The following is a 25185-nucleotide window of genomic DNA, read 5'->3' as shown; positions in this document are numbered from 1 at the left end:
GCAGTCGGGTTGTTGTGCCGACAAGTCCCCGCCCCAGTCATGCCATTGACAGGACCTAGAAATCCTGCATCTAGGAAGAAAGACCGTGTATTTTCGCGGCTGACAGCTGAGTTCTCCATTTGACGCATCCGCCTTGGATACCTTGGATTTTCGTGAATGTTGAGCCCCGGAGCCCCTCTTCTTGGGTTTGTCGTGCATGGGAGTGCTGTGGGGAGAAAGCGAAGTGAGAAGGTAGGTGTAATTAAATTTAGCTCGCCTGCTTGCATGCGCTGCTCCTGCTGCAGTTCTTACCAGAAGTGAAAGGGGAGGCGGGTGCAGACCGGGCCCTTGAGTCAGACCGGGGGCTTGTAAGTTGCAAAATTGGCCGAATATTAACCGAGAAGCGGAATTGACACGACAGGTCCTCCCTGCTGTAGGATATTTCGCATATCTAGCCTAGGCTGTAATTTGTGGTCTTACTCTAAAACACAGGCTGTTGGAGGGAGTATGTAATGATGCGATGAAACTACTCCAGAATGACTCATTGGCTGCCAGCTGCAAAAAGAGAGCCTAAAAACTGTCGGTATTTGATTAAATGATGGAGTACGGGAACTCTATGTGCCTTCTAGGGCGGAATTGACAGTTTCATCGTTCGCAGGAGGCTTTAAAATAAAAAAATACAGAGACAGATGATTTTTGTTTAAAGCCGATGGTGTTGCATGGCTGCTGGAAGCTGCAATATTTGAAGTTAGTACCTAATGAAAAGGCTACGGGGAAGCTGTGCTCTGTTGCCAAATACTGGAGGGATTTCTTTTATTTAAAGACCATAGCAAATTACTTAGACATTAGACATCCATTGCTTTTGAACCTGCAGGCAGTTAACACCCCAGGTTATTCGCCCACATACAGAGCAAGAATACCTGGCTATCTTAGGGGCACGCCCATTTGTTTAAGACTGTTTCAGAGACTATTATTCTCCATTTATCCTGTTTCAAGTGCTGCTTAATTGGCAATGTCCTTCTAACCACTTCCTCCTCGGATATACGGGTAATACTCGGTGTGGAACCTTACAATGGAAACCGGCTTATCGTGGCCAGGCCTGCATTCATGTTGCGATTTTTCATGATTCTACACTGCTTTTTTTTAGCTTCCTTCTCTTATTACTGTTCTGTCACGTAAGTGCGCTGTTCTTCTTTTTACTGGTTGGAATGTTTAAGCACCTACTGTGCTAAAAAACTATAAGTATCACCATTATATTTTTAACATAAAGACTTGTTTTCAGAAATCTTGACTTCAGCTGATGCTTTGAGGTGATGCGACGCTTGGTCCTTGAATTTGTGAAACTATGAATTATCCATTACTTTCCATCACTTCAGACCGGTTTAACTAAATGTGTCACTACTAAACACTCCTCTTCTATAAAATTCCTGTTCTCCTCGGGTAGTTTAGAAGCTCTGCTAGCTGTGACCGGGAAGGTGGCTGTTTTTTTTGTAGGAACAAACGTTATCATTTTTTGTATAGAAGCAGCGGTTGAAATCACAGTTTGTGAACATTATGTAAAGTACAATATATTATAAGGATGACATTGCAACATTTTGTTTCATGCTGACTAACATTTGCTGTCTGCATTTCATTTTAAAGGGTCCATACCAAAGAGGTAAACATACCAAAGATAAACATTGTTACAGTATATTGGTACTTTTGGGTTTTATAGGATGTGACATACCTGAAGTGGTGTTTTAGATGTACTGTAAGTATACAATACAGTATACCAATGTACCATTAAGATTGCTTTACAATCTTGTCAGTTTCATGTGCAGTAGAAAATCAGCTGAACATTTCATGAAAGATCTTTTGGCATGTAATAGTGAATTAGAGGAGTTTTACATGTAGGATTATACCATGGCGCAGTGGTGAACATTGCTGCATCGCAGGGCTGGGGCCAAGGATTCCTTTCCAGATCTGAGGTGCTATTGTGTGGATTTTATAATGTTCTCCCCATGTTTGCATGGGATTCCTTTTACTCTAACAACGTAAATTGGCTTTTGGGAATATGTTTAATTTCCAGTGTGTACCCCACATTACGCCTGCTGCTTGCCAGGATTGTCTCAGGGTTCCCTGTGACCCTGAATTGGAAGAAGTGGTTAGAAAATGTACCTGATTTACCTGTATTTGCTTAACTTTCATAAATGTGTTCTACAGTACCACATAGTACTATTAAATAAAGTCTCATGCTCTATCCTTCCCAAGTTTTTTTTTTTATAATCTATCTAGTGTTGCCAGCAGCCATATCACTCTGCAACTCACAACTGGAAACCCACTGAAGCTAAGCAGGTGTGAGCCTGGTCAGTACCTGGATGGAAGACCTCATGGGAAGAACTAAGGTTGCTGCTGGAAGAGGTGTTAGTGGGGCCAACAGGGGGGCGCTCACCCTGTGGTCTGTGTGGGTCCTAATGCCCCAGTATAGTGACGGGGACACTATACTATAAACAGGCGCCATCCTTCGAATGAGACGTAAAACTGAGGTCCTGACTCTCTGTGGTCATTAAAAATCCCAGGGTGTTTCTTGAAAAGAGTAGGGGTGTAACCCCGGCGTCTTGGCCAAATTTCCCTTTGGCCGTTACCAATCATGGCCTCCTAATAATCCCCATCTATGAATTGGCTTCATTACTCTACTCTCCTCCCCACTGATAGCTGGTGTGTGGTGAGTGTTCTGGTGCACTATGGCTGCCGTCTCCTCATCCAGGTGGATGCTGCGCATTGGTGGTGGTGGAGGGGAGTCCCCATTACCTGTAAAGAGCTTTGAGTGGATTGTCCAGAAAAGCGCTATATACGTGTAAGCAATTATTATAGAGTTCTTTCCACAAGTGTCCTTTTTTCCTGTCATATTGAAACACTTCTGCTCAGCAAGAGCCTATGTCTGTTATGCTACTGTCTCATTGCTTTGCATTTCACTTATTAAAAGCTTCATCATAACAACTTTGCAATACTTCAGCTTGAGATAATGCATTTTCCATTTTAATAAAACGGAAGAAGGATGCTGATGTGTTTGATTTTTACTGGATTGGTAAACTACACTGCAAATTACATGGGGCCCATTCAAGACTAGATTAATTGCTACATTATATGATACAGTCTAAATAAAATGCACAGTTCGGAAAGATTTATTCTTATTCTGGAATGATGTCTTGGCCGCAAGTTTGTGAAGAACTGGAATGAATATTTGATGTCTGTATGGTTAACATAATAGCTGTTTGAACTGTTTTCTCTCATGTAGGTTTATTAGGCATCTTATAATAGACTATGAGAACAATTTTTAAAGTGGAACAATCAATTACACCATTCAAATAGTCCTGCACCCAAGTGTATGCTGTGGTTTTTAAAAGAATGACAGATGAGTTTTGCCAGTCATTTGGTTTGGAAAGTTGAAGGGCTTATCTGCTCTATTAAAGCTGTTTAGTGTTTCCTAATTTGAAATGGAGATTAAATAATTTCTTGCACAAGTACTGTATAGCATTTCTCTCTGGAAGAGCTGTCAGTGGGGTCAGCACGGGGCACTCACCCTGCGGCTTATGTGGGTCTTAATGACCCAGTATAGTGACAGGGACACTATTCTGAAAAAAGGCGCTGTCCTTTGGATGAGATGTAAAACCGAGGTCCTGACTTTCTGTGGTCATTAAAAATCCCAGGGCATTTATAGAAAAGAGTAGGGGTGTAACCCCAGCGTCCTGGCCAAATTTCCCATTGGCCCTTGCCAATTATGGCCTCCTAATAATCCCCATTATGAACTGTCTTCATCACTCTGTTCACCACCCCACTAATAGCTGATGTGTGGTGAGCGTTCTGGCGCACTATGGCTGCTGTTGCATCATCCAGGTGGTGCTGCACATTGGTGGTGGTGGAGGGGATCCCCATTACCTGTAAAGCGCTTTGAGTGGAGTGTCCAGAAAAGCGCTGTATAAGTGTAAGCAACTATTATTCTCATACCTTAGGATTCTAAAGCACTTTACCTATCGGAGGTGATGCACTTTGCTCACTAGTTAACAAATAAAACGTTTATGTTTTTTTTTAAAGGGCCTTTATATTGTGTAATATTGACTGCCTGTAATTTACAATTACCAGTCATAAAGCCTATACTCAGGCAGATTCAAGCAAGTCTGATAAACAAGGGTTTTGGTGCCAAGTCTTGTTCTGTGGACTCTGTCTTTCAGCAGTGAAATTTGTTTCATTTCAGCAGTCTTGCAGCTGAGCTTGTTTTACATCTACTTTTGGCCATTAAAAGCAGAATTAAAATTATAACCATCAAAGAAATGACAGCAACATATCCAGTGAACATTGATTAGAAAGCAATTTAGGGTTAATGTATCATACTGTATTACAGTTGCTAGTTTGTAAAAGTGGGAAGCTGAGGTGAAATGTGGAATATATGTACATTTAAAGTCAGGAAAGATCAATTCTTAGAAAAAGGCATTTATAATTGTGTAAGGCCTGCATGTCTGAAACTGTCTGTTTACATTTTCTATAAATGTGACTTTATTTTCCAGCTGTTATCATAAACATACGCTCCTGGCAGATTAAAAGCATTTAGATCTTTTAGGGCAGAATATAAAGTAACTTGTTGTATTGGTATTTATGTTATGTATGAGTTTTAAGCGTAAAAGATGGTAGCCAGGCTAATTTAATTTTTTTCTGGTTCAGTCCTGCTTTGCAATGTTTAATTGCAAAATTATAGTCCAATCATTTGCGATTAGTCTGCGCTCATTCAAAAAATCACTGTATAGTCCATAGAAAAATAAAGCCAACACCAGTTCAGCTCTATCAGATCTAGTTGTTTTTCAGCCCAACTTCTAATGCTTGTTTCCTGATACATTTCCATCTGCTAGTTTTTTTTTAAGATTTCATGTTTTAGTGTTGATATTGTCATAAACAGAATATTGAGATCAGGCTGCATTTGGAACACACATATTCCTGTTTGTGGAAAACAGCATCTGTCATAGTTTGACACCTGGGCCTCCTCCTTCTCAGCTGATTGTATTTTAGTTTATAAATTAAATAATTGTAATTTACATGGGCATTTAAATAAGAAAGTAATAGGACTTTCCTCTTCGATTGTTAGCTTTAAAATATGTAGTTGAAAAATTTGATTTCTCTTCTAAGTTTTAAAAGTTAATTTTTCTTACTTGGATTTTTATGTTTTATTGAATGCCTAATGGATATTATTCTAACAGGTTTAAAATTGGGACAAAAATTATCATAGCCAAAAGCTGAATTGTTTGAGTTGATCAACTATCTGTTTTTGTCAAATAAAGTGTAAGGCCATTGTAATGTGCACTACTTGTAAGATGGTTATTTGCCCCGAATCAAGATGTTTTACATTTGCCCAAATGTTCCTTAAAGTATTAGCAGGTATTTAAAATATCTGATTTGCTTAGGGAATCTATAAATATTTTTTTTTATTTTGTTATTTGTGCCAGATTATCACTTTGTACTTAAATGTTTGTTTTAGGCATTTCAACAACGTTCGTATGAAGAAATCCTAATGCATATATTGGTATACTTTGACCTGCTAAAGACTTACTATGATCTATTATATATATATACTGTATATCCCTTAAGTATGTTTTTTAAGCAGAATGGTGTTTTGTACAGTGTATTTATGCTATGCTACAAAATTTCCATAGAAAGTTTTGTTTTGCTGCTAGACATTTTTGTCTCATCCTCTTTGCCTGGGATGGTATTTTCATTTTATTCTCAACTGTTGTTCATTATAATGCAGAAGCTCTTTGCCTCTTAATGCTCAGAAAAAAAATGGTTGTGTTGCTCTACCAAGTGATTCAACTAAAAAAAAAAAAAAAAAAACACTACCTTTTCTTACCTAGACAAGTAAGCAAATCTCCCTTGGCTTAAAAGATTGTGCAGAGGTAAACAGAATTTGACAGCATTCAATAAAAATGACTGCTTACCTGTGAAAGTTTGGGATTTTCTTTTTGGGAAGTCTTAATAAAGGTTCTTAATGAAATCTAGTGATAAGGAATTGTAATTAATATGAATCAGGTCTGTGGTAATCCAGCAGAAACATGAGCTGGCTTGGAACTGCTGAGTGATGTTTCTTATAGAGTAAATCAACCTTATATAGTTTTGTTCTTTGTATAGTATATATTTGCATTTTGATGGAATATTCAGTTGTGAACTTCAGGTTGCTGTAGCATTAAGCCTCACAAACTTTAACTATCGACATTGTGGCATAACGTAGTGTTGCTGTAAGCAAAAGACCAGGATTGCGAGAGGCTCTGTGCTGTGCTGGCAACTGAAACTGCATTGTACTGAATGTTTCCATTTATTTTTTCTGTCTCCAGTAATACATATAACATATCAATGCAAAACATTTAGTTTCACACCTTTTAATGCAAAGGAAAGAGCACATAAGCTAATAAGTAGCTATGACATCTATGCTGAAAAGCAGAAAGAAGAAAAAAGAATGTTTAAGCTTCTTCAGGTGTGTGGTGGAATAAGGGAAAAAGCGGGATAGGGAACAAAAGAAAGGTGTTAAACCTGAGTAAGTTTAGAGACCAAAAATACCAGATACCAAAAATGTGAAACAGAAAATGGATCCTCTGATTTCACACGTGCAAAAGAGCCTCTGGTGCATACTGGGTAAATTTTAATTAGGTACAGATTTACAACTATTAGAAAGGCACAGAAAGAAATCAGTTTTGATGAGGATATTGTGGTTGATCTTGATTTTTCACTTTATGACTAGTAAAAAGAAAGAAAATGTGAAATGTGACTTACCACTGGAGAAAAAAAATAATCATTTTCATTATCACAAATATCAAAATGTAAAACATTTTGTTTTACAGCATGGAGCCATGATGTATTTAACTGAGAATTTTTGCCACTCATCAACACAAAGTACTCTACACAAATTAAAAATAATCCAGACATTTTACTAAATTCGTTAAAAATAAAGAACAGAAAATTGAATGCATAAGTATTTACCCCACCCCCACCAAGGGTTATTGGTAAGACCACATTTGGCAGCAATGACTTCTTGACAATGGAATTTTTGCCCATTCTTCTTTCTGGCAAAAGTGCTCAAGCTCCATCAGATTGGATGAGGACTGTTTGAGAAAAGCAATTTTTAAGTCATCCCACAGATGCTGAGCTTCGGGTTTGGCTGTATGTTACAGGTCATTGTCCATCTTCCAAGTCCCAGTGCTCTTGCAGATTGCAGCATGTTTTCCTCCAGGATTTTTCTGTATTTAGCTCCATCCATTTTCCCTTCTATCTTTGAGTTTTCTAGTCCCTGCCACAGAGATGGAACCCCAAGGCATGATGCTGACACCACCATGCTTCACTGTAGAGATGGTGTTCTCAGTGTGATGTGCTACGTTAGGTTTGCGCCAAACAAAGTTCAGTTTTGGTCTCATCAGACCGTAGAATCTTCTTTCAAATTGTTGAGTCTCTCGCATGCCTTTGGGCAAACTCCAGCCGAGATGTGATAGGAGTCCCCCCCCCCCCCCCAACAAAGACTTTCTTCTTGCCACCCTTCCATGCAAGCCAGATTTATGAAGTGTGCATGTTGTTGTCTCATGCACTCATGTTTTCCCATCTCTGTCATGGAGGACTGTAACTCCTTTAGAGTTGCTATAGGTCTCTTGGTGGCCTCCCTTATTATGGCTCTTCTTGCCCAGACACTCAGTTTTGGAGGATGGACAGCTCTGGGCAACTAAGTGGGGAATCTCCCAGACACAGGTGTATTTATTCTGAAATCATGTGAAACACCTCAACTGCTCACAGGTGGAGTCCAGTCAGGTAATTATGTGACATGGAGAAGAGAGTTGGTTACTTAAGAGGTAATTTAGGTGGGTCAAAGCAGGGGCGTGCGAGGGAATACTTAAATTATTTTCCGTTTTTTATTTTCAATTAATTTAGTAAAATGTCTGGATTTTTTTTTCACTTTGACATTAAAGAGTACTTTGATGTTGATGAGTGGCAAATATTTTTAGTTAAATACATCATGGTTCCATGCTGTAACACAATAAAATGTGGAAAAAGTCCAAGGGTGGTGTAGACATTCTATAGGCACTGTATGGCTTGTGAACAAGCATCTACAGAACTGAGGGAAACAAACCGCTGAGTGTGCTCCTATGTAGCCTGTATAACACCTTCCTAAATGCTACATACAGCATTATAACAACACTCAATATCCTTTCTAATCATTCTTCCACAAGACATAACAAGTACACTATTTAATGTTAATCAACATCATATATTTAAATTAGAAATGCTTAACATGTACAACCAAGTCACCAAAATCTTGAGGGTTTTATTATCAAAGGTTTTGAGCTACACAATTGGCTTTTTGCCCACCCACAGTAAAACTAGTTACGTAGGATTTAATTTACTTTGGCTATTTTGGTGAGAATGATATCAGGAGAACATAAAATAAGAAGTTATAATTAACAGTTTTTTTTTCACTTGTGTAATGGAGTTCCTCCCATGTTCTGTGACCTATAAAGAAACCTAGTCAAATCTGGTTTGATTTTAAAAACTTTTGTTTTTATCAATCTGCCAGATATGTGAAGAGATCTTAACACCTAAATAATTATGACCTAGAGTGAGTGACTGATGGTGATATTTAGGTAGAAAGGAAAGAAAAGAAGTGTGAGATTTATGAGATTTAAAGACACGTATAATCGCCTGCACTTCTAATGAGAGCTCAAACAACAGAGGCAACCGTGGAAATGCCTGTCTAGTTTATGTTCTACAGTAAGTGTTAACAATATTATCTGATCAATGCATACTGTGTGAGTATTGTACAGTGGATATGAATAAATGAATAGACTGAAACAAAAATCTTCATGAACCGTCCAAAGGAAGGAAAATTATATTTTGTCAAATGCCTTTTCTTCATTTAAAGAAAGTTCTGACCTGCTTGTTGTGTGGCTTGGTCTGTAATTTGGGAAAGACACTTTATCAGAAGCAAACCGACCTTTCAGAGAGCCAGTCTAACAGTAATGTAATAGGTGGCATATGTTTCTACTCTCTCATAAAAAAAAAATAAATAAATACATGTTTGTCACCTTTATTTAAGACAAAGGGAAATTGATGGCAACTTAATCTTTATGAAAAGAGCCAGTTTTCAGTGGGGAATGTATGGAGCTTAACATTAAAGAGCCAGCCTGACCACACCCTGTTAGCAGTAGCTCATCAAGGCTGGGAGATAGAGCAACCGCCTTCAACATCTGCTGAGTTAGAAGAGCATCTAAAGGCCTCACCTGTTCAGCAGTCAAGGGGGGGGGGGGGGTAATTGTAGGGTTTTCAGGAATTCTTTAATCATATTTTAGCAGATCTTATTTGAAGTCAGTGCAAGCTTCAGATTTATAGAAATGTGAAAGGCTGTTTTTAAAGATTTTGTTGGCATTGCAGAATGGGAGAGTCTGACATTATTGTTGTCTGTAGTTTCTTCAGTAGAATATAGACACTTAATCATGGAGTTCTTGGACATTCAGTATGCTGATGTGAAAGCTGCCTTGCCTTGTATATTAAAAGATCATTTCTAATACTCTCAAGGTCTTTAAATTAATTTTATTTTCAAAAAGCTTTTGGAGGGAAGAGCAAGTGTCTAGCACTAAATTAAAAGTGTGATTAAAGTCATCAACTAATATGTTAAGGACATTCAAAAAGTTTATGCACTACTTAGGCTACACAGTGCAAATAAAAAATAGATAATTAATGACAAGCAGAACTTTATACTGGTGTTATTATCACTATATAATTGTCTTACAATCTAAAAATTCTAAACTTTTGGCACTTTTAAACAAGTAAATTATGCTATGTTACAGCTATAAGTATTATGCATACTTACAGCTATGTTGATAAGACTGTAAACTGTCACAGAACAGATATACAGTAATCAGCAATGAAAGGCAATTCCCACTTTGGATCTGGGCATACCTAACATTAAACAGATCAGCCATTGGTTAAAAGACATAAGCAGCTAGGTACAGTGCCTTCAGAAAGTATTCACCCCGTTGAATATTTTTGCATTTTGTTCCTGTTACATCTCCAAAGTTTAACACATTGAAACAGTTTTTTCTCCCTTCAATAACACAGTAAATTCAACACATTTATGAATCAAAAATATTTTTTATTCAAGAACATTAGTTTCTCCAGAATGAAATACTTACATTTCTTATTTACAAAAGTATCCCCCCCCCCGAGTCAATACTTTGCACATAGTCCTTTAGCATCAATTATAGCCGTGAGTCTTCTTGGGTATGTCTATATGAGCTTTGCACATTTAGATTGTGGAATTTTTGCCCATTCTTCAATACAAATTTGCTCCAATTCTGCCAAATTAGACAGAGAGCGTCAGTGGACAGCAATTTTCTGCTCATACCACAGATTTTCAGTTGGATTCAAGTCTGGGCTCTGGCTGGGCCATTCCAGAATACCAACCTTCTTTTTTTCAAGCCATACCTTGATAGTTTTTGCTATTTGCTTTGGGTCATTGTCCTGCTGGCAAATGAACCTTCACTCTAAACGCAGATCTCTGGCTGACTGAAACAGCTTCTCCTCAAGGATTTGCCTATACTTGGCTCCATCTATGTTGCCCTTGATGGTAACAAGCTTTCCAGTTCCTCCTGCTGAAAAGCAACCCCAGAGCATGATGCTGCTACCACCATGCTGGACGGTAGGGATGGTGTTACCTGGGTGTTGGGCTGTAATTAGTTTGTCCCAAACATAGCACTTTGCTTTCAGGCCAAAGAGCTCAACTTTAGTCTCATCAGACCACAAAAGGTTTCAGGTTTTGTCACATGACCAGGCATGAGTTAGTGTTGGCCTTTCTCAGAAGTGGCTTCCTTCTAGCCACTCTCCCAAAGAGGCCGAATCTGTGAAGTGCTGAAGAGATTGATGATGTCTGGACAGTTTCTCCCATTTCAGCCAAAGAGCTCTGCAACTGTGCCAGTGTTGTAGTTGGCCAATTGGTCTCTTCTCTGACAATTGCCTTTCTTGTCCGGTTGCTCAATTTGGTAAGACGGCCTGATTTTAGTAGTGTCTGGGTTGTGCCATGGTTTTTCCATTTTGTTACAGTGGACTTCACGGTGCTCCTACAAGTGTTCAAAGCTTTGCCAATCTTTTTATAACCTTCTCCAGCTTTTTTCCTTAAAAAAAACTTCATCTCAAAGTTCCACGGGCAGCTCCTTGGTCTTCATGACAGCAGGATTGATCTGGTGTTTTAGTTGTGAGGCCTCACAAAGTCAGTGTTATTTATTGTGCAATCAAGCAGTTGAACACAGGTGTACCTTGTTAATGTATCACCCAATTTAGGTTGTTAAAACAAAGCAGGTGAATACTTATCAATTAAGTAATTTTCAGATTTTTATTTTTAATATAATTCATATGACATCTAAATACTTTTTTTCATTTTAACATTATAGAGAATTACTTCTACAGGAGGGGAAAAATCCCATTTAAACATGCTTTAATTTGACTTTGCAACACGCAGACCGAGAAATAATCATTGGGGGGTGAATACTTTCTGAAGGCACTGTACATGTTACAGCCTGCCTTGAACAAATACTTAAACAGATGAAGAAAAATGAATGTATTTGAGTGCTATACAAAAAGGCTGCACTGACCTCCAGTATAGTCAAACAGAAAAAAACTAGTTTGGCATCAGAAACAAAAGTGCTAATGTGCATTATTGTGGACATGAAAAATAGAGTTAACCTCCACAAACAATACTAATTTGGTGTCCTACATATGATTCCCTGTAGAAAATACTAGTGAACAAATTGAAAAGAAAAATTGGCTGGAGAATGTGAATTGGAAGAGACCATAAGTACAAGAATAGCTTTTGAGTCAGATTCTGAGAGCCAGGTTTCATTGCATTTCTGGCACAAACCTTGGAGAATCAAAAAGATGAGATTGTCTTTTGCGCATGGTTTGCAGCATAGCAGGGTAGAACAGAACACTGCACTGTCAGATTTGATCTAAATGTTTCTGTGCAGAAGCCAAAGAATCTCAGTTTTCTGCTATGAATGCAGAATAATCACGAATAAAAGACAAAGGCATCTGTCATGTCTAGATGGAGATTCCAGTTTATGGTATATTTTCAGAGTTTATTTTTCCAGTTTTTTTTCGCATTGAAGGAGCTTAAAAATTAAATTTGTTGTTCTGCATCATAAACATCATAAATCCTATTGGCTTTTTGATTTTAATATGTGGAGTGGAGCCATTTTGGCAGAGATTTTGGAGACAATGTTGCTGGCATTTTTTTTCAACCCCTTTGTGCTGTTTGGTGACCCCGGATTGGATCTCTGAGTTTGTGCCATGTGGGTTTTGAGCCTCTTTATTTATATTCCTCTCTCTTCCATGGGATCCCGAATATGTCTTCATACAGTTTGAAAGGCACAAATCCTTCTTCTGTCAGTTGTTACTGAACAGATAACAGACACAGTCATATCCTTCATCTATGGAAGATGAGTTATATGTCTATTAAGGAAGTACAAATGCTTTAACCTCAATTTGTGGGGTCTACTCTTAAAGATTTTTTCTATGGTTGCACCATAAAATATTTCTGTGAGTAGAGTTGTGCATTTAAAAGGCCAAAGCAGGTCACTCAGTATTTTGTTTGAAGAACAATACAGTAGTATTGAGGATATCTGGTTTTCAGAGTATTCAGAGGCATATTTTGTGGGGTCAGAAGCTCTTGTTTAGCTTTCTGAGCTTGTTGTTTTTTTGTTGTTGCTTGTTTTACCACTGGGTTTGGGAGAATGAGAGGTGATCTACAGTTCATTGGCAGTAGCATCATATTTCATCCTAGGGAGTGACGTACTACAACTGGAACTCAGATGGAAATGGTTACTCTGATTGTAAGAAACATAAGGCACACATTTCCTCTTTTCTCTTTCACTTTTTTTTGTTTTAAATTATTCTTCTGGATGGTCTTTCAGTGAAAGGGTATAAAAACTACACCACCATTTAGATCACAAGTTCTCAGAACTTACCATAACTCTGGGTCATTACTGGAATTTAAAAAGGTTTTATTCAATAGTTCACTTGTTTCCATGAAGATTTTTTACCCCATGTGCTTCTTGTAGGTTTTATTGCAAAGTAATTTCAAAGTAGGATTTGAAAATATTTGAGGTGGGTAGCTGCGTCAGCATGCGTAGGCTGCAAAGGAACAGGTAATGGGTTTATTCCATGCTGAAAAGAGAAGAAAGAAAACACAGTGTTTTGGCCATGGAGCCTTCTTCAGATTTGCCCAGCCGAAACATTGTTTTCTTTCTTCTCGATTTTGCCATGGAACAAACCTATTAGTTGTTCCTTTGAAAATATTTGATCAGTATTCAGTTGCCATATTTAATGTTTTTTTAGTGTTTGCACCTCTATCCTTTCACCGTTAGGGTTGTGAAAATCAAATCGTCAAAACTTTTTTAAAAGTCTTAGCAAAATAAGATCAATCAGTGATCATAAGGTTAACTTCCTCTTTATTTTTCACTTTTATGATATCCTGTGGTCTGGTGGTTTTTCTTTGGTTGTCTCCTTCGGATCATTATATTTTTGTATTCAATATCTGTTCTAGAAAAAACCTTCAAACTTAAATACGGTCAGTGAATTTACATGGGTTATAATCCTGTGTAGCACAGTTCTCTGAAAGTGATTAGTTAGATCATATGCTGTATACTGTGCCTTAAGCTACATAACACTAATTATGGCTAATCCCAACAGTGGGTATAGAAAGTCGACACCCCCTTTCAAAATGTTCACCTTTTGTTGCCCTAAATCCCAAAAAGCAAACCGATAAAATCAGACTTTTTCCAGCTTTGTTTACAAATGGTACCTTGCAAAATCCAAGTGAAAAAAGAAAGAAAAATTTCTGAAAAAAAAGTAGAATAATGGTTGGATAAGAGAACACCCCTCTGAGTTAATACTTGGTGGAAGATTTTTGCTTGAATTACAGCCTTGACTCTGTTTGGATACATCTCTACCAACTTTGCACACCTAGAGGGAGGAATATTTGCCCATTCCTCCTTACAGGATTGTTCGAGCTCGGTCAAACTGCATGCTGACCGTTGATGGACTGCCTTCTTCAAGTCATTCCAAAGATTTTCGATGGGATTTAGGTTGGGGCTCTGACTAGGCCATTCAAGGACATTCACCTTCCTGTCCTTCAGCCACTGTACGGTTGCATTGGCAGTATGCTTTGGCTCATTGTCATGTTGAAAGGTGAGCCATCTTCCCATTTTCAATTTCCTGGCTGACGGCTGCAGGTTTTCTTGAAGAATTTGCCTTCTATCCTGACAAGTGCCCCAGTCCCAGCTGAAGAGAAACACACCCACAGCAGGATGCTGCCATCACAGTGCTTTACTCTAGGAATGGTGTTCTTTCGATGGTAAGATGTATTGGGTTTTCGGCAGACAAACCGTTTGGCATTCCGGTCAAAATGTTTGATTTTGACCACAGCACCTTTTGCCACGTGGCCACAGAATCTTTGAGGTGCTTTTAAGCAAAACATAAATGAGACTTGATGTGGCTTTTTTTATGGAGTGGCTTTTTTCCTTCCACCCTCCCATACAAGGTCAGATTTGTGGAGCGCTTGTGATGTTGTTGTCACATGCACACGATGACCAGTCTTTGCCATAAAGACCTGTAGCTCGTTTAAAGTTGCTTCTTGGTAGCCTTTCTGATCAGTCTCGTTCTTGCTTGGTCATCCAGTTTGGAGGGACAGCCTGATCTAGGCAAGGTCTGGGTGGTGCCATACGCCTTCCACTTCTTAATAATGGTCTTGACTGTATTCCATGGAATACTTAAAGCCTTTGAAATCTTTTTATACCCATCTCCTGACTTGTGCCTTTCCACAACTTTGTCTTGAAGTACTTTTGAAAGCAAGTTTCCGCCCATAGTGTATTGTTTCCTTTGAAATGCACTTCCAAGCAGTGGAATCCACTAGAAACAGCTGCTGTTATTCTGAACTAATCAAAATCACCACAGTTGATCACAGATGGGAGTCAATCAGTTTGTTGTGAGATCTATAAGGTGATTGGTTATACAGTACCTAAGCAAGTTTATAAATGCAATTGTAAGGGAGGTATTCACTTATCCAAATAAGGTGTTTTACTGTTGTAATATTAATTTTCATAATGTTATATAGTTTTATTTTCACTTGGCTAATGTGACTTACTGTGTGTAAATAAAAATGGAACAAGCCTAATTTAATTTGTTTTTATTTTCTGTGTAATACAACAAAGGGTACACATTTTGAAAGGGGGTGGTGACTTTCTATACCCACTGTTTTTGTACATAATTTGTACATTAATTTCCCTGAACCGTTCACATATACTTCTTCAATCAAGTTATGTGATATAAAGTGCAAACAAAATATCTTTTAGTATCTTCAGTCACGAAACTGCACATACATCTTGTTTTTTTTCCAACAAAAGTAGTACTTCTATATGTAGTGTGGCAAATATTTTTATTCCTTGAATATTTGTGAACATAACTGTCCATCATGTAGGTCAGCTGTAGAATGATGTGCACAGATATGATTTCATTAGAGGGGGAAGGATTATATTAATGACACCTGAATTGTACTCATTGTGTTAGTGCTGATGAGAAAATGCATCTGGTAGCAATGCTTTCTAAACAAGAACAGAAGAAAAGTGTAATTGGACAGCAGATCACATGAAGGCATTATTGTACTGTGGGTGAATTCTTTACCACTAGTCACTGGGAATTGATGCTTGACATTAGCAACATTTGAGATCAGTAAGCAAGAGACCAGACAGAGAAGGCTACAGCTCACACCAGCCCATCTGAGAGAAATTAGTCTTGTGGGTGGAGAAACAAGAACTTCCTGTATGTATAAGATGACTCCCTACAGTTCTACCCTGTTTTATTGCCTATTGGATTCTGGGATGTCTAAATGTTTCTAGCAAACAACATACAGATGTGTTGACTTCAGTACTAGACTATACTATATTAAAGAGTAATATACTTTTTGCACTAAAATAGTTAATTACTGTGACTATGTGCATTTTTAGTCTCTTATTTAATGATCTTGTTGAGCTTTTCATCAAAACGTGGTACTGCTGGACAGTACAAATATTTTTACTATATACTTTCAATAATTATAATTTATAAACCTTCAAGTACTGCACATAAGAAATACAACACAAAAGCAAAAAGTTGCATGAGATTAACAGATTCAAAAACAGGTTTGTTGTTGGCTGCAGAATATGGGCCTGGTACAATGTACATTCGGAAGAAAGCTTTTAGGTGTTGCTAACGTGGCTTTTGGAGAGGCTTGCTTGTTTCATAAACAGCAGGACTGCTTTTAGATTTTGACTCCATATTGTTCTTTATAAAGCTCTTTTCACACCTTTGAAGTACTCATTGATTTGATCTCACTTTACACACAATTCACAGATTGTTTTAATTGATGTGGGCTTTGCTTTTCGGAATGAATGTGCAACCTTTTGATTGAACTGTTTCATTTGCACATTTTGACTAAGGAACTAAAACTCATAAAAACAAAAAACATGCCTGGATATTTCAATTGTAGCTGAAACTGTCTGTAGTGGTAATATATATCTTTTTCTGCTGCTAGAAAAGCAGAATCCTAATAGAGGGACTATCAAGAAAACGTGTCAAATTTGTAATTGTCAATCTCTTACAATTACACTAGGACTAATTTATATTAACATTTGCATTTTCAAAAATGTGCATTTTCAATGAATATGTAAATGGCTATATAAATTATACAGTATAGATAGGTTTAAATATGTTATGTGCAAGAAAACATAGAATAAAATTAGCAATACTCTTCAAATAGAAACATACTGTAACTTAAGACTTGTGAGGTTTCTGGCTGCAGACACAGTGCCATCTGGTGTCAATGAAGAGCTGTTTAAAGTACTGTAGTTGTTACTTGTATTTCAAAATTCACAGATCTCTTTATATCATTTGACTATTTAGACTACCACAAGTCACTGATTTGTGCAGATGAGAAAGCTATTCTCTGACTGTTATGCTACAAATTTATTAAAGAATGAATTCACTTTCCGGTCAAATTCTGCGTAGACTTTAAAATCCTCATGCTCACCTACAAGGCTTTACATGGCTTGGCACCTCAATACCTGTCTGAACTTTTATCGCCCTACTCCCCACCTCGCAACCTCCGCTCTTCAAATTCTGCCCTCCTTACTGTCCCCCAAGCCCGTCTACATTGTATGGGCGACAGGGCCTTCTCCTGCTATGCCCCCAAGCTCTGGAACTCCTTGCCCAAGGATATTAGAGAGTCACCTTCTCTAAACTCCTTCAAATCCAGACTCAAAACCCTCCTTTTCAGAAAAGCCTTTACTTAACTGGTTCCATTCTTCACCCCTCTGCTCTTCTTAATACCATCTTCCACGGTCTCCTCTATTGTTATTGTTGTATTGTTGTAATTATAATTGTGTCCTGTCTTGTGAAATTTTCTTATTTATTGTTGTAGTCTTCTTATTTATTGTTATTGTCATCCTGTAAAGCGCTTTGAGAAGCCACCTTTAAAGGCGCTATATAAAATAAAGTTTATAATTATTATTATTATTATTATTATTATTTATTTTAAACATTTCTTTTTGTTTCTCCTGGAAAATTATGTAGATGTGGAATCTTTGACAGTGAGATTCCCCCTTCTCTTTAATAGATAGTGGGACCTACTGCAAAGACTATTATGTTCTAAAAATATGATGGTATCTAGACCTCCCACTTTATAAGGAAGCACATAGGATTGCTAATGATAATTGTACACCAGAAGGAGTCTGGTAATTTTGAGAAATCATGAAAATGAGAATGGGAAATGGTTGGGAAGTTACACTCAGAAAAATCTTGACAGCTGAAAATTATTTGTTTGAAAGAGGATTGTGTACTTTATTATACATTTTTATTCTACTGTTTGACAACTTTCAGTCAAACAGTAATGCAGTAGAGAGCACACTTGGCATAAAATATATACTTTTGTGATGTTTAGTGCACTGTATGATTTCTAAGAATATTAGAAAGGTTACAAATGACAGGCAGTCATTTGGCCCATCTAGCCCTTTTGGTAGTAGTTAATTGATCCAATTTAATTTCAGAATTTTGGGTTTCACATTCCATAGTCCATTCCATAGTGCCACAATCCTGTGTGTAAAGATGTGTCTCCTGATTTCAGTTTACTTCCACATTAGTTCCAGTTGTGAATATGAATACTTTTTCCATGCAACCAGTTATTAATTTAAAAGGAATGTCAAATTATTCTCCTCACAGCGTGACATGTAAGAAAGTAAAGAAGTAGTATGTAAATGTCAAATCATTCTAAAAATAAAATTAATTGCACTCCAGCCTGCTTATCCTGTGCATGAGCTCTGTTGGTATCTTTTTAGAAGAGGTGGTGTTTTACTGAGACATTGATTTAGCTTAAGAAATATTTGTGAAATATCATAATACTGTATTTACTGATTATTATAATATTGAGGCAGGGAATTAGGCAGAAACAATGACTGCAGTTTGTACTGCAAATAAAAAATGAATGAACAGACACATGATAATGTAGAAAATGTTTCTTTAAAGTTTAAGTGCCAAGCAGTGTTTCAGAATTCCTTGTCATGACACCCTGAAATGTTTTTTTTTTCTAAATGAAAACCCAGGCGTCATGATGAAATGGAACACTGCTATGAAATATTATCTTAGTTTATACATTTAGTTCAGAGTCCTTTTAGTCAAAGAGGCATGTTTGCTGAAACGTGCCGTGATTTGCATTTACTTTTTCTTTTTTAAATACAGGTTTTATTGAAGCTGAGGGCCTTCAGATCAAACACTACATCATGAGTGACGGGGACAGTCAGTTCTACAGTGTGCAGGTTGGAGATTCGACATTCACAGTGCTGAAGCGCTATCAACAGTTGAGGGCGATTGGCTCCGGGGCTCAGGGCATAGTCTGGTAAGTGCTTCTGTGAATCATGTAGCCAAAAAGTGAATTAATTTTCAAAGGGAAAGGAAACTGTGGAACACGGGGGCCATGGGTTCAATTCCAGACCTGGGGTGCTATCTGCATCAAGTTCGTATGTTTTCCCTGTGTTTGCGTGGGTTTCCTCCAGGTGGTCTGGTTTCCTCCCACAGTCCAAAGACATACTAGTAGTTTACATGGCTTTTGTAAAATTTGGCCCTGGTGTAAGTGTGAGATTGACTGGCGTCCGGTCCAGGGTGTACCTTGCCCTGCGCCCATTGCATGCTGGGAAAGGCTTCGGCTCCCACACGACATTGAATTGGAAGAACCGGTTAGAAAATAGATGGATGATTGGTTGTCAAGTATCCCAACATGTGTTTTGCTCCACTCTGATTAAACCATGTACATAGCATTTCTCTTTTTCACTGTTATGAAAGAACATGGTCTCATAGAACATATCGAGGTTAACCAGGACGGAGTTGATCTGGGAATCCCATTGCACAATTCAAACATAAAAGGGCCACAAATTCCTTTTCCACATTGTAATGGGTAGGGGGAATGAAACTTTTCAGAAGATGCTGGCGGTAGGTGTGGCCCTGCCTCTTTGCCCCTGTGCATTTTCCATGAATTTTGATTTGAAACTGCCATTTTACTCACTTACCTCATGCAGTTCTGCGCATGACACGGTGCTGGGTATACATGTTGCTGTGAAGAAGCTGAGCCGCCCTTTTCAGAACCAGACACATGCCAAGAGGGCCTACAGAGAGCTAGTCTTATTGAAATGTGTCAATCACAAAAATGTAAGTACTGTAGATTGCATGGTTCTCTTGGCTTTCTTCAAATCGGTATGCTTCTATTCTTGTCCTGTTTTTAGAACTTATTTCATTGCATTCCTTATTAAAGTATGCTTGAAGTGCAGCTATCTGTAGACTAAATCTCTGCTTAAGCGTAAGGAGGGGTGGAGAATGATGCATTATTTAGGGCTTAATAAAAAAGAAGAGTAATGAATTTATCTACAAACAAAAGGAACTGTCCTGCTTGCAAAAGTTATTCTTTTAGAATTTTATGCTGCTGAGGAGGTGTGAGCCTGCTCAGTACCTGGATGGGAGACCTCCTGGGAAAAACTAAGGTTGCTGCTGGAAGAGGTGTTAGTGAGTCCTAATGCCCCAGTATAGTTACAGGGACACTATACTGTAAAACGTGCCGTCCTTCGGATGAGACGTAAAACCGAGGTCCTGACTCTCTGTGGTTATTAAAAATCCCAGGGCGCTTCTCGAAAAGAGTAGGGGTGTAACCCTGGCGTCCTGGCCAAATTTCCCATTGGCCCTTACCAATCATGGCTTCCTAATAATCCCCATCTATGAATTAGCTTCATTACTCTGTTCTCCTCCCCACTGATAGCTGATGTGTGATGAGCGTTCTGGCGCACTTTGGCTGCCGTCGCATCATCCAGGTGGTGCTGCACATTGGTGGTGGAGGGGAGACCCCATTACCTGTAAAGCGCTTTGAGTGGAGTGTCAAGAAAAGTGCTACTGTATATAAGTGTAAGCAATTATTAATTCAGAATGTGCTATTGCACTGAATTTTTAAATATTTTTCTAGGGAATTTGTCTTATTAATTTTCTGTAGTTTGTTTAATTCTGGTTTTCTTTTCTCTCCCAGATTATTAGTTTGCTAAATGTTTTCACGCCCCAGAAATCACTTGAAGAATTTCAGGATTTGTGAGTATGCTCTTGATTTATAGCCATCACTTTTGTTTTGAACTCATTGTTCATTGTGATCCCTTGCATTGGAAGTCTTTGATGTTGAAACTGATGCATAGCCGAAACCAGGATGCTACAGATGCAGCCATTCAAAGTGAGCGGTACAGACACGTACCGCAGGTAATTGGCTGCGGTGTCGTGTATCATGACGTAAGATGACGCGGGGTGTGATTGGTTGACCGACAGGGGCACTCGTGGTCCGTTGGTCTGTCGTAGAAAGTCGTAGAAAGACTTACAGTAAACGTCTTTACTGTGCCCGTTGTAGATATTGAATTTTACCACTGAAGGGAAATCTTAGTAGCTGAGCATAAAAAGAATAGGAGCATACTGTAACGAGTGTGAAGGCCATAAACGATATTAATTTTGGAACATAAACATACAGTATATAGTGTAGCTGGTCTTGGTACTTTAAAGAAAAAAATACACACCAGTATTCCATTTCTCCCTAAACATTGTAAGCTTCGAAGTCTTTAACTAACGTGATACCGGAGTCAACAAGCATACTTTTAGAATTTGATTTAAAGGGAATATAATATGGAATCGCGTATCTAAAGAATTTAATAACGGTATTCGTGTGCTGCGACAGGGCTTTGTAGGGCTGTTTCGCCTGCCTGTTCATGCGAGCTGTCTTGTAGCCGACTGGTCTAGGTGGGTGACTACCAACTGGCAGGTTGTGTGTTCGAATCCAGCTGGTGCTGGACTTTTCTTTTAACAAACATTTCTTCGAAAAAATAGAATAGCGATATTATGGACAATCATTTGACTTTTATATTTCAAAATATCGCAACATGATCGATATTTGCGATATTTTGAACATATCTTCCCTTCTGACAGCGGTTCCTGCTTCTATTGTGTGTGTGTGTGCAACAGAGTAAATTTTTATAGAGAAATGGAGGCTGGACAGTATGCGTTACAATATAAACATTTATATTGATTTAAATCGTGTTCTGATTTAAATCGCAAACGCGTGTTTAATTATGTGTTTTTTAATCATAATCAGGCTAATGCATTTCTACATTTTCTGTATGAACCAGCTTAGAGGTTCATACAGAAAGACAGCTTGTGTTTAAATTGAGAGTGAGGTAATTTATGCTTCTAAAGTCATTGTCAGCATTTATTATTGTACTGTGCTGTAAACTTTTTCTGTGCCTAGTCACATTATTTTATAGCGTTTTTATTGCGTTATTAAATCCAGTGGCGCTGTGTGTTAGTTTCCTGACTCCCATTATTTAAACTGCGACACTGATCATTCATCTCTAAATAAACTTTAATTTATATAGCGTTTTAAGCGAATAGGTAATTAGATTGCTTTTTCTACATAAACACAGCGTGATTGCTCTCTGAAAATGCTTTTCCTTTATTTTTAAAGTAGGCTCAGATTTCAACTATAGATCGTATTATTATAAACTTTCTTGGAAAAATGTATTTTATGTAAACCATGTTTGCTATTAATTCATTTAGGGCTAAAATACGTTCATTGTCTTCCAATCGAGTCGAGTTGACATTGGAAGCCTGCCACACCCGGACTGTTAAACCAACGCATTAGCACGTCAAAGCCCATTGAGGGTATTGAGCCAGTATTGGCTTTAGTATTCCCCCCCTCTCCCCTCAATTCAATTCAATTCAAGGTGTTTTATTTGCATGACAGATGGGTACAAGCAGTGTTGGGTATGTATATTGTAACGCTTACGGCAGACAGGCACTGTGTAAGCAGCCATTCAAAGTGAGCGGTACAGACACGTACCGCAGGTAATTGGCTGCGGTGTCGTGTATCATGACGTAAGATGACGCGGGGTGTGATTGGTTGACCGACAGGGGCACTCGTGGTCCGTTGGTCTGTCGTAGAAAGTCGTAGAAAGACTTACAGTAAACGTCTTTACTGTGCCCGTTGTAGATATTGAATTTTACCACTGAAGGGAAATCTTAGTAGCTGAGCATAAAAAGAATAGGAGCATACTGTAACGAGTGTGAAGGCCATAAACGATATTAATTTTGGAACATAAACATACAGTATATAGTGTAGCTGGTCTTGGTACTTTAAAGAAAAAAATACACACCAGTATTCCATTTCTCCCTAAACATTGTAAGCTTCGAAGTCTTTAACTAACGTGATACCGGAGTCAACAAGCATACTTTTAGAATTTGATTTAAAGGGAATATAATATGGAATCGCGTATCTAAAGAATTTAATAACGGTATTCGTGTGCTGCGACAGGGCTTTGTAGGGCTGTTTCGCCTGCCTGTTCATGCGAGCTGTCTTGTAGCCGACTGGTCTAGGTGGGTGACTACCAACTGGCAGGTTGTGTGTTCGAATCCAGCTGGTGCTGGACTTTTCTTTTAACAAACATTTCTTCGAAAAAATAGAATAGCGATATTATGGACAATCATTTGACTTTTATATTTCAAAATATCGCAACATGATCGATATTTGCGATATTTTGAACATATCTTCCCTTCTGACAGCGGTTCCTGCTTCTATTGTGTGTGTGTGTGCAACAGAGTAAATTTTTATAGAGAAATGGAGGCTGGACAGTATGCGTTACAATATAAACATTTATATTGATTTAAATCGTGTTCTGATTTAAATCGCAAACGTGTGTTTAATTATGTGTTTTTTAATCATAATCAGGCTAATGCATTTCTACATTTTCTGTATGAACCAGCTTAGAGGTTCATACAGAAAGACAGCTTGTGTTTAAATTGAGAGTGAGGTAATTTATGCTTCTAAAGTCATTGTCAGCATTTATTATTGTACTGTGCTGTAAACTTTTTCTGTGCCTAGTCACATTATTTTATAGCGTTTTTATTGCGTTATTAAATCCAGTGGCGCTGTGTGTTAGTTTCCTGACTCCCATTATTTAAACTGCGACACTGATCATTCATCTCTAAATAAACTTTATTTTATATAGCGTTTTAAGCGAATAGGTAATTAGATTGCTTTTTCTACATAAACACAGCGTGATTGCTCTCTGAAAATGCTTTTCCTTTATTTTTAAAGTAGGCTCAGATTTCAACTATAGATCGTATTATTATAAACTTTCTTGGAAAAATGTATTTTATGTAAACCATGTTTGCTATTAATTCATTTAGGGCTAAAATACGTTCATTGTCTTCCAATCGAGTCGAGTTGACATTGGAAGCCTGCCACACCCGGACTGTTAAACCAACGCATTAGCACGTCAAAGCCCATTGAGGGTATTGAGCCAGTATTGGCTTTAGTATTCCCCCCCTCTCCCCTCAATTCAATTCAATTCAAGGTGTTTTATTTGCATGACAGATGGGTACAAGCAGTGTTGGGTATGTATATTGTAACGCTTACGGCAGACAGGCACTGTGTAAGAGCCGGCGCACCAGAGCAGCGCACCGAGGGAGCGTCTGCATTTATAACTTAGTTTTTAAAATTAGTCAAGCAATATGAAGCATCTCCTTTTACTTTTAAGTCCCTTAAATACATTGAGCACAGCTTTCTCACCACTTAAGATTGCTTTTGATACCATCCTTACACAAAGCAGAAGGGAGATCTTAGTGCCTGAGCATAAAAAGAATAGGAGCATACTGCAACGCGTGTGAAGTCCATAAACGATATTAATTTTGGAACTTAAACATATAGTATATGGCTGGTCTCGGTACTTTAAAGAAAACATACACACCAGTATTCCATTTCTCCCTAAACATTTTAAGCATCGAAGTCTTTAACTAACGCGATACCGGAGTCAACAAGCATACTTTTAGAATTTGATTAAAAGGGAATATAATATGGAATCGCGTATCTCAAGAAATTAATAACGATATAATTATATTCATGTTGCAAAAGAACTGCAACGGACATAAAAACTCCCTTGCTTTTAACAGAGCGTTCCATAATTTCTAACTACGAAAATGCCAGGTGAAAGGATTTGTAAACATATTTTGTTAAAGCAAGTCAGTTTTTTCCGCAACACATAAAAGACATTTTTCCAAGAAAGTTTAGCCTTTGTCACTAATGAAACCACTAACTAAAGACATAAATATAGAAATCTTAAGATTTGTTTTATTTAATGTTGGTAGCAGGATGAACTGTCAGAGTGTATATTTTGTTGCAGAGTTGCTGCAAGATGTTAACAGTGAAAAAGGTATTTAGAAATGAGTTATTTCAAGATGAAAATTTTCAGAATAATTGCAAATCTAGCAGGATAGAGAAAGCACAGAAAACTGGCAGTTAGATTGATCAGATTAGTATGAAAAGTCATTTAGCAAAGGGAATGAGAAGAGTGACAAACTAGTATACTTTAGATCCTTTTTTCTGAACCAGGGAAAATCTGATCATGTTTCCTTATAACAATAATAAAAAACTTTATTTGATATATCACCATTAAAGGTGGCATCTCAAAGCAATACAGTAGATGTAAAAACAGATAAAAGGACCACAGATTACAAAGTAAATGAATATAAGAAAGACAAGCAGTTAGAGGTGCTACCAAA

At 37.9% G+C, this 25185-nt stretch overlaps 1 protein-coding gene across 3 annotated transcripts in view; it reads left to right on the top strand.

Annotated features, from left to right (window-relative positions):
- mapk9 (mitogen-activated protein kinase 9) overlaps positions 1-25185 on the top strand; it is a 53356-nt gene continuing 28171 nt past the window's right edge. The window contains exons 1-4 of one of the 3 annotated variants that reach the window (XM_088603853.1): positions 1-231; positions 18799-18955; positions 19632-19761; positions 20624-20682. In XM_088603853.1, coding sequence (XP_088459979.1) covers positions 18840-18955; positions 19632-19761; positions 20624-20682 — 305 coding nt within the window. In that variant the 5' untranslated portion in view covers positions 1-231; positions 18799-18839. The remainder of the gene's footprint in view (positions 232-18798; positions 18956-19631; positions 19762-20623; positions 20683-25185) is intronic. The other 2 variants (XM_088603854.1, XM_088603852.1) reach the window with 2 other exon arrangements.

The sequence above is a fragment of the Lepisosteus platostomus genome, chromosome 13 (genome assembly GCF_059453375.1).
Source record: "Lepisosteus platostomus isolate fLepPlt1 chromosome 13, fLepPlt1.hap1, whole genome shotgun sequence".
Taxonomy (NCBI): Eukaryota; Metazoa; Chordata; class Actinopteri; order Semionotiformes; family Lepisosteidae; genus Lepisosteus; species Lepisosteus platostomus.
Note: the sequence above shows the minus strand (reverse complement) of the source record. Positions and strands in the feature narration are given on the sequence as shown.